Source organism: Chionomys nivalis, chromosome 16 (assembly GCF_950005125.1).
Source record: "Chionomys nivalis chromosome 16, mChiNiv1.1, whole genome shotgun sequence".
Classification (NCBI taxonomy): Eukaryota; Metazoa; Chordata; class Mammalia; order Rodentia; family Cricetidae; genus Chionomys; species Chionomys nivalis.
The window spans coordinates 15,478,361-15,494,157 of NC_080101.1; the positions used below are offsets into that span (position 1 = coordinate 15,478,361).

General features: G+C 45.8%; 1 protein-coding gene and 1 non-coding gene across 6 annotated transcripts in view; both read right to left on the reverse strand.

Annotated features, from left to right (window-relative positions):
* Positions 1–15,797, reverse strand: part of Palm2akap2 (PALM2 and AKAP2 fusion) — a 409,534-nt gene that overhangs the window by 118,920 nt on the left and 274,817 nt on the right. For all 5 annotated transcript variants that reach the window (XM_057790936.1, XM_057790937.1, XM_057790934.1 and 2 more), the window contains one exon: positions 4,627–4,718. In XM_057790936.1, the coding sequence (XP_057646919.1) occupies positions 4,627–4,718 (92 nt within the window). The remainder of the gene's footprint in view (positions 1–4,626; positions 4,719–15,797) is intronic.
* LOC130888309 (U6 spliceosomal RNA) lies at positions 556–657 on the reverse strand. The gene has a single exon (XR_009058443.1). It is a non-coding gene; the product is annotated as a U6 spliceosomal RNA (small nuclear RNA).

Here is a 15,797-nt window from a genome sequence, read left to right on the forward strand (position 1 = left end):
TGGCCTGGAACTCACCGTGTGGAAGCAGCCTGGTCTGGAATTCGATCCACCTGCTTCTCCCTCCTGAGCCTGAGCATGGGAACTGAAAGCAGGCACCACCACACCTGGTGAGGGTTTCTTTTTTCTTTTCTTTTCTGTTCTGTTCTGTTTTTTTTTTTTTTTTTGTATTTTTCATTTTCTTATGTTTTTGAGATAGAGATCTGTTAAGTAGCCTAGACTTGCCTCAAACTGCCGTGTAGCCAAGCTGTTTGTTCTTAAACTGTCAGCAATCCTCCTGCCTCCTGCACCGCCACAAAGGAACTGAACCTAGGGCCCTCACGTGCTAGACAAGGTCTCCACTCCCCCTCCTTTTTCTTTTCTAAATTAAAATTTATTGCCTCTAGTTATGACAAACATCCAGCCAAAATACTGGACAGAAAATGCCACTGGAGGAGGGACCATCTGAGCGTTAGACTTGAAGAACGAACCAGGCTAGGAGGGGGGTGCACTGGGGGTGGAGAGGAGGAACTAGCCAGGAAACTAAGAGAAAAAGCCAAATTGGTTTGTTTTTTTGTTTTTAAGTAGGAACACTTCACCAATTTGTGTGTCATCTTTCTGCAGGGGACATACTAATCTTCGCCTCATTCCAATTTTAGTACATGCAATGCCAAAGAAAACAGAGCCACAGGGCTTTTAAAAAAAAAAAAACAGCCACCTGCCCCTGAGTTTGGTCTGTTCCAAAGAGTGAGGAGGCTGGGGGCTTCAGACAGAGGGACCCATGGGATTGAAAGGGGACTCTGGCTAAAAACTGGATAGAGAGGGCAGGGACGGGCACAGTGAGTAGTGAAATCTAGTCAGAGTGAAGATGTCTGAGCCTCAGTCACTGTGCAGAGGAAGCTTTTCGACTATGCCTGGCATTGTAGGCCTGTAATAGTTGCTTAGGAGGTCGAGACAAGAGGATGACAAGTTCAAGGCCTGCGTGAGTCCCAGCACAGCCTGGACAGCAACAGTGTGACCTTGTTTCAAAAGGATATAGCTCAGTGGTAGATTAATTTGTCTAGAATGTTCTAACATGTTCAAACTCTTGGGCTTCATGCTCAGGACTACAAAAACAAAAACAAAAAGAAATAACCAAGGAATGATGATGGGACAAGCAAGTCCCTAAACTCTGTCTTTATCAGTTGGGCCCAATGACCCAAGGTTGGCACAACGCAGTGGCCAGTTCAATCCTCTCTCTCTCTATTTTTTTTTAAGGAACTGCGATTTTTATCTCAGTGGTAAAACACTTGTTTAGCATGTGTGAAGCCCTTGGGTTCAATCCCCAGTACTTGACTAGAAAAAAAGAAAAAAAAAAAAAGCACTCATTTTTAAATTCAGATCTTCTGAAATCTGAATTTTAAAAGCAGCGACCTGGAAAGTTTCTGTTTCTGCTGCAAAGGGGATTCCTACAGCCAGGCAAGCTTTAACAAACAACAACCCATCCCATTCACTCGTTCATCCATCCATCCATCCATTCATTCATTCATTCAGTGTCTAAGTTAAGTATCAGCCAAGCAAAGACAACTCAAAGCTCTCTGAAGCCTGACTGCCCCTTTCTTGTGGTGATGGAGATGACACAGCTCAAATAAAGCCAACATCTTCTCCCAAACAAGGACTGGTGAAAACAGGTCCTGAAGGGTGAACATGGGAAAGCGAGCTGATATGATGAATGAGCACAATCCTGGTGTTCTGCCTCGGTGGCGTGGGGAGTCAGCAAGCGTGAGTACTGCTCTGGCTGGCCTGGAACTCACTATGTGTATTAGGCTAGCCTTGAGTCCCAGCGATCTATCTGCCTGGCTCCACTGCCTGGCAGCATAGTAGAACCTTTGTGTTTTAGTCTCCCAGGGTGGCTATAACAAATCGCCACAGACGAAGAAGTACTTCAGAACCACAGATTCATTTTCTTGCATTTCTGGAATCAATCCCACCATTGGAAATCACCATGGCTGTTGCTCTGCTCCTCACTGGGCTCTGACGAAGCTCCGTCTAGCTTTTGGAGCTTCGCTGGTTTGGGGTTCTAGCATGCTAGGGATTGGACTGGAGCCCTTACAGATACACCGCTGCTGGGCTACCCCTAAGCTCCCCATCTGGTTTTAGCTTGAGGCTGCAGAACTCTTTTGGCCTCTGTCTCTTCATATGGCCTCCACGTATGCCTGTTTCTCTCTTTTATCTCTTAGAAAGACGCATGTCATTGTCATTAGCACCATCTGGTAAAAGCGGAGTGATCTCATTTCAAGATTCTTAACTATACCTACAAAGATACTTTCTCCAAGTTAAGATCATATTCATAGGCTCCTGAAGTTAGGACAGATGTTTCTTAAGGTGGGGGGTGATGGTCTTTATTTTATTTTAAGTAACTAACCAAGCACCAGGTTTCTTTAAGGAGCCTCTATATTTAGTTTTGGTTCATCTCCCCACCTCCTCTCATCTCCCCAGCCTTCATCCCAGTGTGTAGACCCTTCCACCCCTCTATTCCTCCCTCTCCTTCCATGTCACATGGTTTATTACCCACCCCTCCCCTAAGGCTTTTTTTTTTTTCTTTTTTGCCCCCTCATGGGTCTGTTTCTAGTTCCTCTCCCACAGTTGGGATGCTTTTGTTCACTTTTGTGTTCTGGAACAAGTCCTTACACAGCCAGCCTGGCCTTGAACCTTTCAACTTTTGGCCTCAGCATCCCAAGTACTGGGGCTACAGGATCACCAGGTATGAGTTTTTTTTTTTCTCTCTCTCCACGTAGCCCTGGTTGGCCTAGAACTCACAGAGATCTTCCTGTCTCTGTCTCCAGAGTGCTGGGATTAAAGGTGTGTAAATCCACACCCGGATGATTTTTAAAATAATATTTGTAATCATGTGTATGTGTTTGGATCTGTGTGTGGGTGTGCATAAGAATGTACTCTCTTGCCTCCCTTTTCTTCTCAAATAGTCCCCTAGCCATGCAGTGTTTTGTTTTGCTTTGTTTATTAATTAATTTATTTTTGAGACAGGGTTTCTCTGTGTATTTCTGTCTGTCCTGGAACTTGCTCTCTAGACCAGGCTGGCCTCGAACTCAGAGATCCACCTGCCTCTGCCTCCCGAGTGCTGGGATTAATGGCAACCACTGCCCAGTAAGATGCAGTGTTTTATGATACACAATTCAAACCACTACACTGAGCAATTTTAAACTATCAGACAGGCTCATATGATGCTCCTGTATACACGGATGTATTTAAACTATCAAACAGGTTCATATGATGCTCCTGTATACACGGATGTATTTAAACTATCAAACAGGTTCATATGATGCTCCTGTCTACACGGATATATTTAAACTATCAGACAGGCTCATATGATGCTCCTGTCTACACGGATGTATTTAAACTATCAGACAGGTTCCTATGATGCTCCTTTCTCATACTGATGGGTTTAGTGAGTGTTTGAAATATAAGAGTTGGTTAAAAAAAGAAAAAAAAAAGAAATATAAGAGTTGGAACTGGGACTGAGTTGATAGAGTGCTTGCCTGACAAAAGCAAGACCTTGATTTCAACCCCCAGTACGACAAATAAATAAATACATAACAAACTAGAAATAGGCTCTTCATCCAGTGTACGTAATGTGTGTTGATCTAATCTCCCCTCCCCCATTCTTTCCTTCTAATTCCTCCCCTGCCCCTCCTACCAATTTTCCCTGTCTCAAAACACCACAAAACAAAAGGAAGCCTTTTTTGGCTTTATGTTTCCGGAAGAAAACATTCAGAAATGGCACACACTAAAAATTCAAGTCATCCAAGGAAAGACGGGAGGAAGTCCCTGCTTCCAGGCTTTGTTAACGAAAACACAGCAGAAGAGAGGAGGCCGCTTCCTCTGTATCCAACCCAGTGCTGTGGAGCTGCCCATAATGTTCATCAGAGTCCTTAATCCACGCGATGAGTATATATTTCATGCATTTCATTTGAACGACGCTTATCTCATTAAATTCCACATGACTCACCCTATAAACCTCTGGCAATCACCATTCCTGCCTGAGTGGGCCATTTGCTGCCTTCCAGCTGACATCACTGGAAACCTTGAGTCTGTACCAAAGCTGCCCCGGGCCTCCATGACCTTTCTCCACAATGCACAGCGGGCTGGACTTCTCAAAGCTCAGAATATTCATGTCTGCTGCTCCGACCCCATGCAGGCTACCGTTTGAGCTCGGGCCATTCTTAGATTTTTATGAATACCCTACAGCAACTCCATTGAAAATCAAGAAATGGATTCTGGCTTTCAAAAACTTTCTTAGGGCCGGTGAGCTGGCTTGGCAGGTAAAAGTGCTCGCAGTCAACCTGACGTTTTAATGCAAGCCTCAGAACACAATTGGTGGAAGGAGAGAACAAACTCTCAAAAGCTGCCCTCTGACCTCCATCCACACTTGTGTCGTGATGTATTCCAAGCCCACTCCTGCACACTCACATTCACACGCAATACATAAAAATGTAATAAGATTTTAAAAAGCTTTCCTGATCTGCTCCAGGATTTCAGGAAGCCCTGTGTGTCTGTTTGCTTCAGAGAAGGCCAGCAGGGCAGAGGGAGCCTGTCACTGCCTCCCGCTGATGCACAGATGACCTTGGAGAAGTCACCTGAGAAAAGTCTTACCTCGATGGCCATGTCTGCGTCGATTCCTATGGTTCCTATGCGATCTGCAGTTGCCTCATCCCCAGGTAGCAGCACACCGGACCACCCAGATGCTGGAAAAAAAAGGAAGCACATTTGAGCCAAGTGGATTTGTCCCAACCGATGGGAAGCTGCAACAGCTGCCATTCTGTAGATTCGAAACCCACGTGACTTGTAAGGGAACCCAGTGGTAATGAACGTGTGGCTCCAAATCTGTCTGGTGGTCGCTGGTTGCTGGCAAAACTTTGTTGCCAAGGCACAGTCAGTTGGCACATCCTTTGTTTTCACTGAATTTCCAGCTTCGGAGTCCTGTACAAGCCCTGTATCTTTTTGCTACTGTTTGAGACATGGTCTTGGGTAGCTCAGGCTCTCCTGGAGCTTGCTCTGTAGCAGAGGCTGCTTGAACCCTTGTTTCCACCCCCCTGCCTCAGGTCTGATATTACAAACCACCAAGCCTGGCTTCGACTGTATTGCAATCCCAGAATCAGGAAGAGATTAGGATGATTTTCATAGGCATACAAGCCTCATAATGAGGCCTCACTTGGGACACAGAGTGAACCTCCCAGCGCAGAAATACACACATCTAGTTCAGTACCCGACAGAAGTGATTCCAGGGCTGGGCATGGTAGGCCACACCCGCAATCCCAGCACTTAGGATGCTGAAGCAGGGGACTTTTGAGTCTCCTGGCAGCCTGGAATAATAGCAAGGTCAAAATCAGTCTAGATTGTTTACTAAGTTCCTGTCTCCAAACATTAAAAAAACCAAACACCCGCAAAGCAACAACAAAATGACTCTAGATTAGTTCCTCTTTTCAGTTCCACATACATACCAGAAATAACTAGTCCTTTACTGTCATATTTATTCATTATTTATTTTCGTTTCATTGTTGTGAGACAGAGTCTTGTTGTGTCATCCAGACCAGCCTGGAATTCTTTATGTAGCTCAGCTGGCCTCCAACTCTTAGCTATCCTCCTGTCGGCGCTGGGGTTACAGGTGTGTGACCCCATGACCAGCCTTGTTCGTTTCCTATGTTGTCAGACTATCTGCGAATGTAGATAGTTGGCAAGAGACAGTTTCAGGGCAAGGTGGAGATGGCAAGGGGTAGATATGGCAAGGCATGGCCATAATCCTAGCCCTACAGAGGCAGTAGTGGGGGATTGTCCTGACCTCAAAGTCTACTTCAAAGGTAAACATAGCAAGCTCTACAAAGTGAGTTCCGGGCTAGTCAGGGACACAGAGTGTCTCATTAAAAGAGTGAGAGAAAATAGATGTGGCATTTTAGCTTTTGAAATGTCAGTAGTGATAAGAGGACAGACATACTGATGTCCACAGAGGTCAGAAGAGGGCATTGACTCCACCAGAAATAAATTTACGGATGGTTGTGAGCCACTAGCTCTATAGACCAAACTGGCCTCGAACTCACAGAGATCCACCTGCTTCTGCCTCCCAAGTGCTGGGATGAAAGGTGTGTGCCACCACCGCCGGGCTGCAACAAGTACTCTTAACAACTGAGTGATTGTTGTTTTTTGATAAATGTTACATCAGTCAAGTTGCCTTCTTCATATTTGTATCTATGGCCATAAATAAATCAGCTTTGGTCAGAAAAGTTTCTTTTTTGAAGTGGGTCACAGTAAACTGGTCAAAATACTGTGAGTAAGTAATTGCTGAATTCTCTCGCCTAAATCAACATCTATATCACTCCTTCCAAGGCTCAGGGAACATCATGGAGGACGAGGAGGAAAGAATGGGCGCGTTGGAGAAAGGGCCCCGGGATGTTGGGGAATGCTGACTCCCATGCATGAGATGATCACGACACTCACAGCAGCTGTAATGACAAGACCTGTAACGACTGGGCGGGTCAACATCCCATCACGGAAGAGGTAGAATCTTACGAGGCTCCACTCCATCCAGAGGATCCACAGACAGTTGATGGTTGCAGGGGGAGGGAAAGACATTTTCTTCAGTGGTGTAGCCACTGGTAAATGCCTATGATGCAGTAAATAATTTTTTATCCATGCTCCTGTGAATAACACCAATTAAACTCATTGGTTCACATACAAGGTGCAGGTGTGTGTGCACATGCACATATACACACACACAAAGTAAAGAAAATGTGGCTTCTTTATCACAGGGGAAAAGAAGAAGTGTGTCTAGAAGAGGGAATGAGCTTGAAAGAAGCTGGAACAAAAAGTGGGGATACTAAGAAGGATTTTTGAGAAAACCGATGTCCGCAGACCAATGTTAAGTTCTCGTGAGGTGTCATGATGCATTTGTCTTCCGTGCTCAAAACTGCAGTGGTGACCTGTTCTTCACTGCTCTCTTATGTGGTGCTGTCTGGTGAAAAATGAATGAGGTCTTAGGAGTCAGGATAGAGAGAAGAGCACCTGTGTATACATAGGAACTCCCAAGTATGTGGACTCCTAGGAAGACCATGTGGTAGCAATGTCAGAAGGTACTCAGCCACACTCTACACAGGATAGGGCTACAGGCCAACTTGATTTGAACAGTAGAGAGAAGGGGACCCTGTCATGATGAGGACTCAAAGATGCAAGACAACTGACAGCCTTTGTGGAGTGATGCTCATCCATCTGCGCATGCCACTTCCATCTTCAGAATGGTGACTGTCATCCTGCCGGGGTGTAAACATATCATAACACCACTGGGCAGGAGGAGAGCTTGGGATGTTTGTCTGCGAGCCCTTTGGCTCCAGCACGCTGTCAGGGACTTTCAACATCTGCTTGCATGTCAAGTTCCAGAGAAGACTCTCTGTCCCACCAAGAGCCATGATTTATTACCATTGCACAAAAGCTCAGATAGCTCAGATGTGGAACGTGAAAAGACACTCCAGATGCACATGCCGCTATTATTAGTTACAAGGGCACAATCTCCTTTTATGTGAGGAACATATCTGAATAATTTGACCTAAGTTGTGAATTATACATGCATATACACGCAAACACGTATTTCTATATAAAGTGATCCTCGCTTTAGCTTTTTGAGATAGGGCCTCATTATAACTCATGTTGGTATAAAATTCACTATGTAGATTAAACTGATTTCAGCTGAGGTTGAAGCAAGCCTCCTGCCTCAGCCTCCAAGTATTAGCATGTGCCAACAGGCCCATTTCCATAAACTACTTTTTTCTATTTTGTATTAAAGTTATTTTATTTATGTATGAGTGTGTGTGTGTGGCAGAGGTGGGGTGTTCGAAGAGGCCAGAAGAGGGCATTGAATCCCCTGGAGCTGGAGTTTCAGATGGTTGTGAGCTACCTGACAGGGGTACTAAGATTTGAACTCTTGTCTTCTGCAAGAGCAGCAAATACTCTTAACTACTGAGCCATCTCTTCAGCCCTGTGTTTGGTTTTTGAGATAGGGTCTCATGTAACTCATATAGGCCTTTAACTCACACACAGGTAGGGTGATCTTGAATTCCTAATTCTGTGATTAATCAAATGCTGGGATTGCCACCACATCCGGCATCCATGAAGTGTCTTTAAAGTATTACTTTCTTCTTCCACTGCCTTTAATGGTTCAGATCCCCCTGTGCTGGAGAGCGAACCCAGGTCAGGGCCCTATGCTAGCCAAACACTCTTCATGTGTCATTGCTCCAATTCTTATTCATAACTTCTCTGAAAAGAGAAACGATATTTGATTTTGATACTATTTCTACAATCTCTAGAAATACCTTTGCATTTTTTTTATTCCATGTTTGAAAGAGCAGATCAAAACCCCAGGAAAAAAAACACCGTCTCCCCCGCCCTACCCCCCAGCAACAGTAAGTTTTCATTTCCTTGTCATTAGGGAAACAGAGCTGTCATCCTGTGGCCAAGTATGCTCATAAATACTGCATCAGGGACAGTTTTAGAAAGGTGTGTCAGGCACAAATAAGTCAATGGCTGTGACTGGTCTCTTATTGCTCTTGTTCCACCTTCTGTCCTAGCTTGGAGTCAGATGAATAAGTCTCTTAGCCCAAGTTCTAGTTCCCGGGCACTGACCTTCCCATCTGCAGACACTGGCTGGGCTCTGCTGACATAAATGACAGCCAAGCTTGGGAGAGGCCAGGGACTCCCAGGTGATCTGCTGGGAGAGGGATCTGGGCTGGGATCAGGTAGTCACAGGACTGGAATACAATACCCCAAAGACAACACAGCTTTGTGTGTTTGAACACATGGAGACAGGCTGCAACACGAACCAATGAAGATAACCTGGCAGCAGTGAAGGAGGTCTTGGGGTGCAGCAACTTAGGGTATTCTGAGGACAAATATGGGGTGACTTCATCTGGATTGTTGTTAATACAGACATGAGATGAGGGGGTTGGGAGATGGCTCAGACATACAGGAGTGGAGATCAAGCATGAGAACAACAAAGTCATATCTTCACTGTTACCTTCAGTAGCGGATGCCATTCAGGATGGTTGAGGGTAAGAGATTAGGAAGTGGAGATTGTAAAAACAGAGCCAGGCCTGGTGGTGACACATGTCTTTAATCCTAGCTCTCGGGGAGAGGAGGCAAGTAGACCTCTGTTGAGTTTGACATCAACATGGTCTACATAGTGAATTCTAGGTCAGCCAGGGATACATAGTAAGACCTCACTCAAAACAAAACAAAACCCCAAACAAACAAATAAACAACCAACCAAGCAACCCAGGCATTAGAGGTGGTCGATTCACTGGCCCTGTGACATTAGGCAAGTTCTGTAATTCCCTTGACTTTCCTCTCTGTTCCTGAGATGGTCAGAGAAGCACCTTGAGTCATGAAAATGCCCAGAATTCAGAAAGGGGAGGAATTTCCCTCTTTACTTTTCAATTAATTTTGTTGTTGTTCCTCTAGGAAGCCTAAGTAGGTCTTGAATGTGTGTTCCTCCTACCTCAGTATCCTGAGTGTTGGAATTACAGACCTGCATCACCACAGCCAGCTTCCCTTCACCTTTGAGAGAGGCTTTCCTTCAAAGCCATCCCCACCCCAGCTGGTGCTCAAACTCCCATTTGGTCAAAAGGCAATGTGAATCTGTTTCTAAACCAGTCATAGAAAAAAAAGATTAAAAGTATCAAAACTCCCCAGATCAACCTCCAGTGGCGGAGAGGTCTAGAAGAGCCACCTAGAAACAGAATAAATGTGCAAAATGGGTTCTTGGGCAGCAAGCAAGAAAGGTGACTCCTACGAGATGAGCAGCCAGTGTAGTCTGTCATGAGACGACAAGCGTGTAAATCACCAGTTAGAAATGCACATTTGAATACATGGATACCACGGCCCTGTTGGGACTCAGCCCTCCAGGACCAAATCTTGTAAGGCAGCATCTAACCTCAGCCCTACAATGGTGTCTCCATCTTCACTGCTGGGGGCTTGAGGTTCCTGACAAGTAGGCTGGCGATTCTGCAGACTGATGACTGAGTAGAGCCGACAGTACAAAGGGGGAATGTTGTAAATGCAAGAGCCAAAGTTATCTAGGTCAACCTTTAATCTGCTTAATAGACATTTATCACCTACCTCTGTGCCTGGCTTAACAGTCTTCGACTGTGAGGTAAAGCTTTGGGATGTAGGGATCCAAGGCTAAGCACCCAATAGATAATGCCTAAAATCTACAGCAGAGCAATCGCTGCTGAAACCTGCCCACTTGGTGCCCCTGCCAGTGTGTTGTTAGATGCACTGATTGTGTCTGCCTCTTATTCCATGACCACAGAAGTTCATGCCGCTGCTTCCATGGTGAGTCATGCCATTCGGGGCAAGCTGAGTCTGTGTTCTTAGGCCACGTTCTCTCATTAAGCTAAGAATACAGTGTCTTTTATTCTTTCTGGAGCATAACCTGTGTTTTGCATTAGCAGAACTCACAGTTCTGACCTTTAGCCTCATTTATGGGGATGTGAGTAGGGAGAGACCTGTGTGTCTAACATTCTTTGCTGTCAAGGCTGCTTCGCTGGCATCTGTGGGCAGGTACCGGGCCTGAGGTATATACTTAGTTTTTATTCTAACGAGAAGTGTTAACTTAGGAGAGCCAGTTTGGGGGAACGGGAGCTTGGGAGCATTCAAAAGAGAGAAGAGGGATGAGGCTAAAAGTAGGAGCGCAAGACATGGGAACACAGTCCCCTGCCTTAGCCTTAGCCGATGCCTTCTAGGCCAAAGTAAGGACAGACTGTGGTTGGCCCCATCCTCCGGGGCTGGGGAAAGACCACATGGAGATGCTATGGACAGACAGATAGAAATCACCTTGGTGGTGGGTGTGTGAGCCCGAGTGCTCTGAGGGTAGAACCTGCCACTCCCCAGCTCCATCCCTGAGTGCTCACAGTGAGTCCAGCACCCCCTGAAAGCTCATTAGCTTTAGCCCACACTGAATAGGAACTTCCAGAAGAGGCCTCAAGGCTGCAGACTTTGCCCCTGCTGCCTCTGCAACGAGCCCCCAGTTTCTGCATCACCTTCCCATGGTCGCGGTCTCTCCACTGCACAAGGTCACACGCATAGGACAGCTGGTGTGAACTGAGGACAAGGTGAACCACAAACAGTGTGGATAATCAAGGCCCCCAATGACGTCTTCCATAGTTAGGCTCATGGAAAGCGTGGAGAGGATGTAGGAGGCCCTCGCGCGCTATAGAGACTGCTCTTGTTTGCGGGGACTCTCTGGATTCCTTCTCCAAGGCTTTAGATCTTGTCCGGCGCAGTTCAGACCCTAATCCTTCGTAGTTTTTCTCCTTCTCATCAACCCGTCGACATCGGCAGCCATGGAGTCGCAGAGGTGTCCAATCAGACCTTTGAACTCTGTGCTTCTGAAGAGAAAAGAGCCAGGCGTCTTCCTGGGGCACAAAGTCGACTAACGCGCGCAGAAGATCAGCTCATGGTGAAATCACAGCGTTCTGTCACAGAAAAGACTGGGCTCGGGGGCGGGTCCCATAGTCTTCCTTCTCTGTGTGGAGAGCCTCAGAATCCATCTTCCTTTTAATTGCCTTTGGCTCAGAGGATTTTCAAAACATCTCATTCTGTTCTTGGAGGAGTTCTCAGCTGGGTGGTTACAAAAAATTAGCGGAACTTCAGAACAATGATTTGCCTTTAAACACGGGCTCTCTCGGAAGCCTCACCCGAGCATCGGCTGACGGGGCCTGCTTCCTCTGGCTAGGAAGCCCTGCCCAGGGTATAGAGGAGTAGAGCAGGATGTCACCCACGCCGCCTGACCTGTTCCAGGTAGTGTCTCATCCTTCCTGAGGCCCTGCTTTCTCCTGCTTGGGGCGGAGGAGCAGGCCAGGCCCTGAGAGAGCCCGTAGAAGCAATGTGGCAGAGGCCTTCCTCCTTCAGGGATGCCTCTCAACGCGGAGGGTTCACTGGGATAGAAAGGGCTTCCCCTTTAAATGACAAAGGATTTCCCCCAAACTGGCCTAGAGGTCTACAACTCCATGATGAGCATTTTGCTTATCTTGAGCGATGGGGACAGGATTCTTGAGGACAAGGTGGAAGAGAAGAGAGGATTTCCTAGGGTGTTTATGTCAGGCTGATGTCTTTGAGTTCTCAGAGCTCAACTCAAAGGAAACTGTTATCATCGTTTTAATTACATCCTCATCTACTTGTAATTATTCCTTGTATTCTGAAACCATGTCTGGAGAATTACAGGCCAATGAGACATGGTTTCAGAATACAAGACAGAGGATGCCTGAGAAACGAGATGTGAAGTTATTCTTTGGCCTACATACAAACACACACACACACTCACTAATGTGTCACTGCATTGACACTCATTCACTTATATGTCACTGCACACATACTTACATGCACACATACATATATGCATCCACTCAGACACATACACACATGCGCACACACTAAAACACATAACGAGCATAGACATGTACATGCATACACTTAGAGGCACAGAGGCACACCTACTAAAATACACACCTATGCATGCACACATGCATATACTGACACACATACATACATACCTACACTAAAATAAACACACACAAATACACACACAGAGCTCCAGGACACAGTGCTCTGGGAATCTAGGACAGTCTCGTTTGTAGAGGAGAACCAGAAGAGCAGAACTCCAGGAAGACAGAAAAGATGAAGGGAACAAAAGTGCCCTAAGCCTCTGAGCTTCATCTTGGGGTTAGAAACCCAACTGAGAGCCCAGGGCAAACTCTCCACGGTGTACCAGGGATGAGAAGACAGTCTGCTGTTTCTCCCTGACCCTGTTCCTCTGAGCGTGAGGTAAGGCGGAATGACACTGTTCATAAAAATAGCTATTGCTTCATAAGTGTCTGCCATGTGTCTTTAATGCTCCGAATTTCATATATATTATACCACTAATAATGTTTTAAAAACCCCAACTTGCCTTGCATCCACAAAGCTCTGGTTCCATTACCAGCACCACATTAACCCAGCATGGTGATAGAAGCCTGTAGTCCTAGCATTTGGTGGATGGAGGCAGGAGAATCAGGAGTTCAGTAACATCCTAGACAACACTGAGACCTCGAAGAGAGCCTGGGATACCCGAGCCTGTCTCAAAGAAAGGCAGGGAGATGGCTCAGTAGTTAGGAGCTCCTGTTGCTGTTTGGAGGACCGAATACCTGAGTTCAGTTCACAGCACTCGTATGAGCTCATAGGACACCCTCTTCCAGCCTCCTCAGGCATACATATATGCCACACGCACACATAAATAAAATTAGTAAGTAAGTAAATCCTTTTTTTTCTTCTTCTTCAAGAAAGGGTTTCTCTGTAGCTTTGGAGCTTGTCCTGGAACTCACTCTGTAGACCAAGCTGGCCTCAGACTCACAGAGATCCACCTGCCTCTGCCTCCCGAGTGCTGGAGTTAAAGGTGTGTGCCACTACCACCTGGCTTTCCATAAATAAATCTTAAAACAACAGCAGAACCCAAGTTAAAGAAAAAGGAAGGCACCATTACTGCTTTATGTTTATGAAATTAGTAGACAGCAAAAATGAGGCTTCAAGCTGGTATGATGGCTTGTGCCTATAATCCTAGCACTCAAGAGGCTGAGGCAGGAGAAATTGCCTCAAATTCAAGGCCAGCATGGGTTATATAGAGTGTCAGGCTAGTTTAGGCTACAGAATGAGAACTTGCATCAAAAACAAACAATAAAACCAAAGACGGAGGGGAATAAAGGAACTTTCAAGAGATCAGTAGTTTACTTCGTGCATAGACTGCACAGTCACAGCCCAGGCACATACTTGTACAAGTGTGCAGATAAGTGTGTGTGTGTGTGTGCACATGCATGTGCACACAGGCTTGTGCATATGTAGTTACGAACCTAGCTCCATCTTCTCAGAGGAAGTATGCCTCCTCTTCACTACAGCATCGAGAACTGGGTCAGAAACCCAGGTGTTTCATCACCTGCTCTATTCTTGAAGGCCTTTTCAGCATCCTTCTATTTAGGAAGGGGAGACAGATTCCAGTTACAGGAAAAGGAAAGCAGAAAAGTTGCCTGATGCAATTTTAAATGAGTTTTAGAAGACCCTTGTGGGCCAGACTCATTTTGAAACCAGTTGTTTCTGCAGGCCTGTGCTTAGAAATTAAGTCCCCTTTAGGCAACTGTGTGACCCATAGGCATCTCAAAGGCTGCTGTGGGACAATGGCTTTACCCTGTAAAGATTTGTTTCTTGTACTTGTTTAATAAAATGCTGATTGGCCAGTAGCCAGGCAGGAAGTAGAGGTGGGGCAACCAAGCAGGAAGTAGAGGCAGGGAAATGAGAAAAGGAGAATTCTGGAAAGAGTCAGTCTGCAGTCATCATCCAGCCACAGAGGAAGCCAGACACAGCAAGCAAGATGTGACTGCCTCACCGAAAACGGTACCAAGCCATGTGGCTAACACAGACAAGAATTATGGGCTAATCTAAGTTATAAGGGTTAATAAGAAGCCTGAGCTAATAGACTAATCAGTTTATAATTAATGTAGACCTCTGTGTGTTTCTACGGGACTGAATGACTGAAGGACCAGGTGGGACAGAAATATCTGTCAACAAAGGGCTGTTCCCCAAAAGAGTTTCCACTTGGGGCAGGAGACTAACAACCTAAAAGCTGGTTTACTCTTTAAATCTTTTGTAAAGATTTATATTCAGTGGGGCTTCTCTACGAGTCCAATAAAAAATTCTGCTATACTTTCTATACACCTGAACAGACAGGTTGGATGGCCTGGTTTGCTTAGGTGGAAAGATAATTGATATTTATACACACACACACACACACACACACACACACACACACACACACACACACACAGTGAAATAAAATCCAAATCCACCCAAGCCACAATCTTGGATCCAATCTCCATTCAGATAAAATGCCTTAGCCATTAAATAAAACTCCAGGACTGGAGAATTGGTTTGGCAGCTAAGAGCATTTGCTGCTTTTGCAGAGGTTGAGGGTTCAGGTTCTAGCACCCACACAGCAGTTTTCAGCTGACTCTAAATCCAGTCCCATGCGATCTCATACCCTCTTCTGGATTCCCTAGATCGCTGCATAATGTGGCATGCACAGCGTAGGCAAACATTCACACTCCATTTTAAAAAATGCTAATAATTAAAACTCCAGGGCACTTAGTGATGGGGACATATTTGGATTCTTGGGAAAGTCAGCCACCTAAGTTGTACGCCTTCATTTTTCCTGTCTTGGCACATCAGGCTGAAGGCAACCATGGCAGAGAGAACCCTTGGAGAAACTTCTTTCCCCACCTTCCAAAGTCACCCCCTCCACCCCTACTTCAGAGCATAAGCCTCTAAAGTCCCCATCTCAGGTCTGTGTCCTCTCTCACGTCCATCAATAACTTTCTAAAATGCAGCTGTGGTCACATCCTTTCCCACCTGTATTTCTGTTGTGTGTCAGGAAGGGGCTAGGAGATGGGTGCAAAGGTCCGGCCCTGTTCTCAGGCATCAGCAGGCAATATGGGCGGTGAGTTTCTCCCAGGCCACCTGATTTTACCACTGTTCCATCTTCTGGCCTTCCGTACCATACACATCTTCCCTAGTTACGTGGGTAGGATGTCAGACATCTACCCAAAGTTCTAGATGTCTTTCCAGACTTCTTCTCCTGCTCTGGCTTTGGAGGGACATAGTACAATGGATGCATTTAGGCATTCAGAAACCAACTTGGAGCATACAGAAAAGGATTAAAAATGCCTCTGTGTTAAATTCAGGAAAGGTCTGAGGGTAATCCT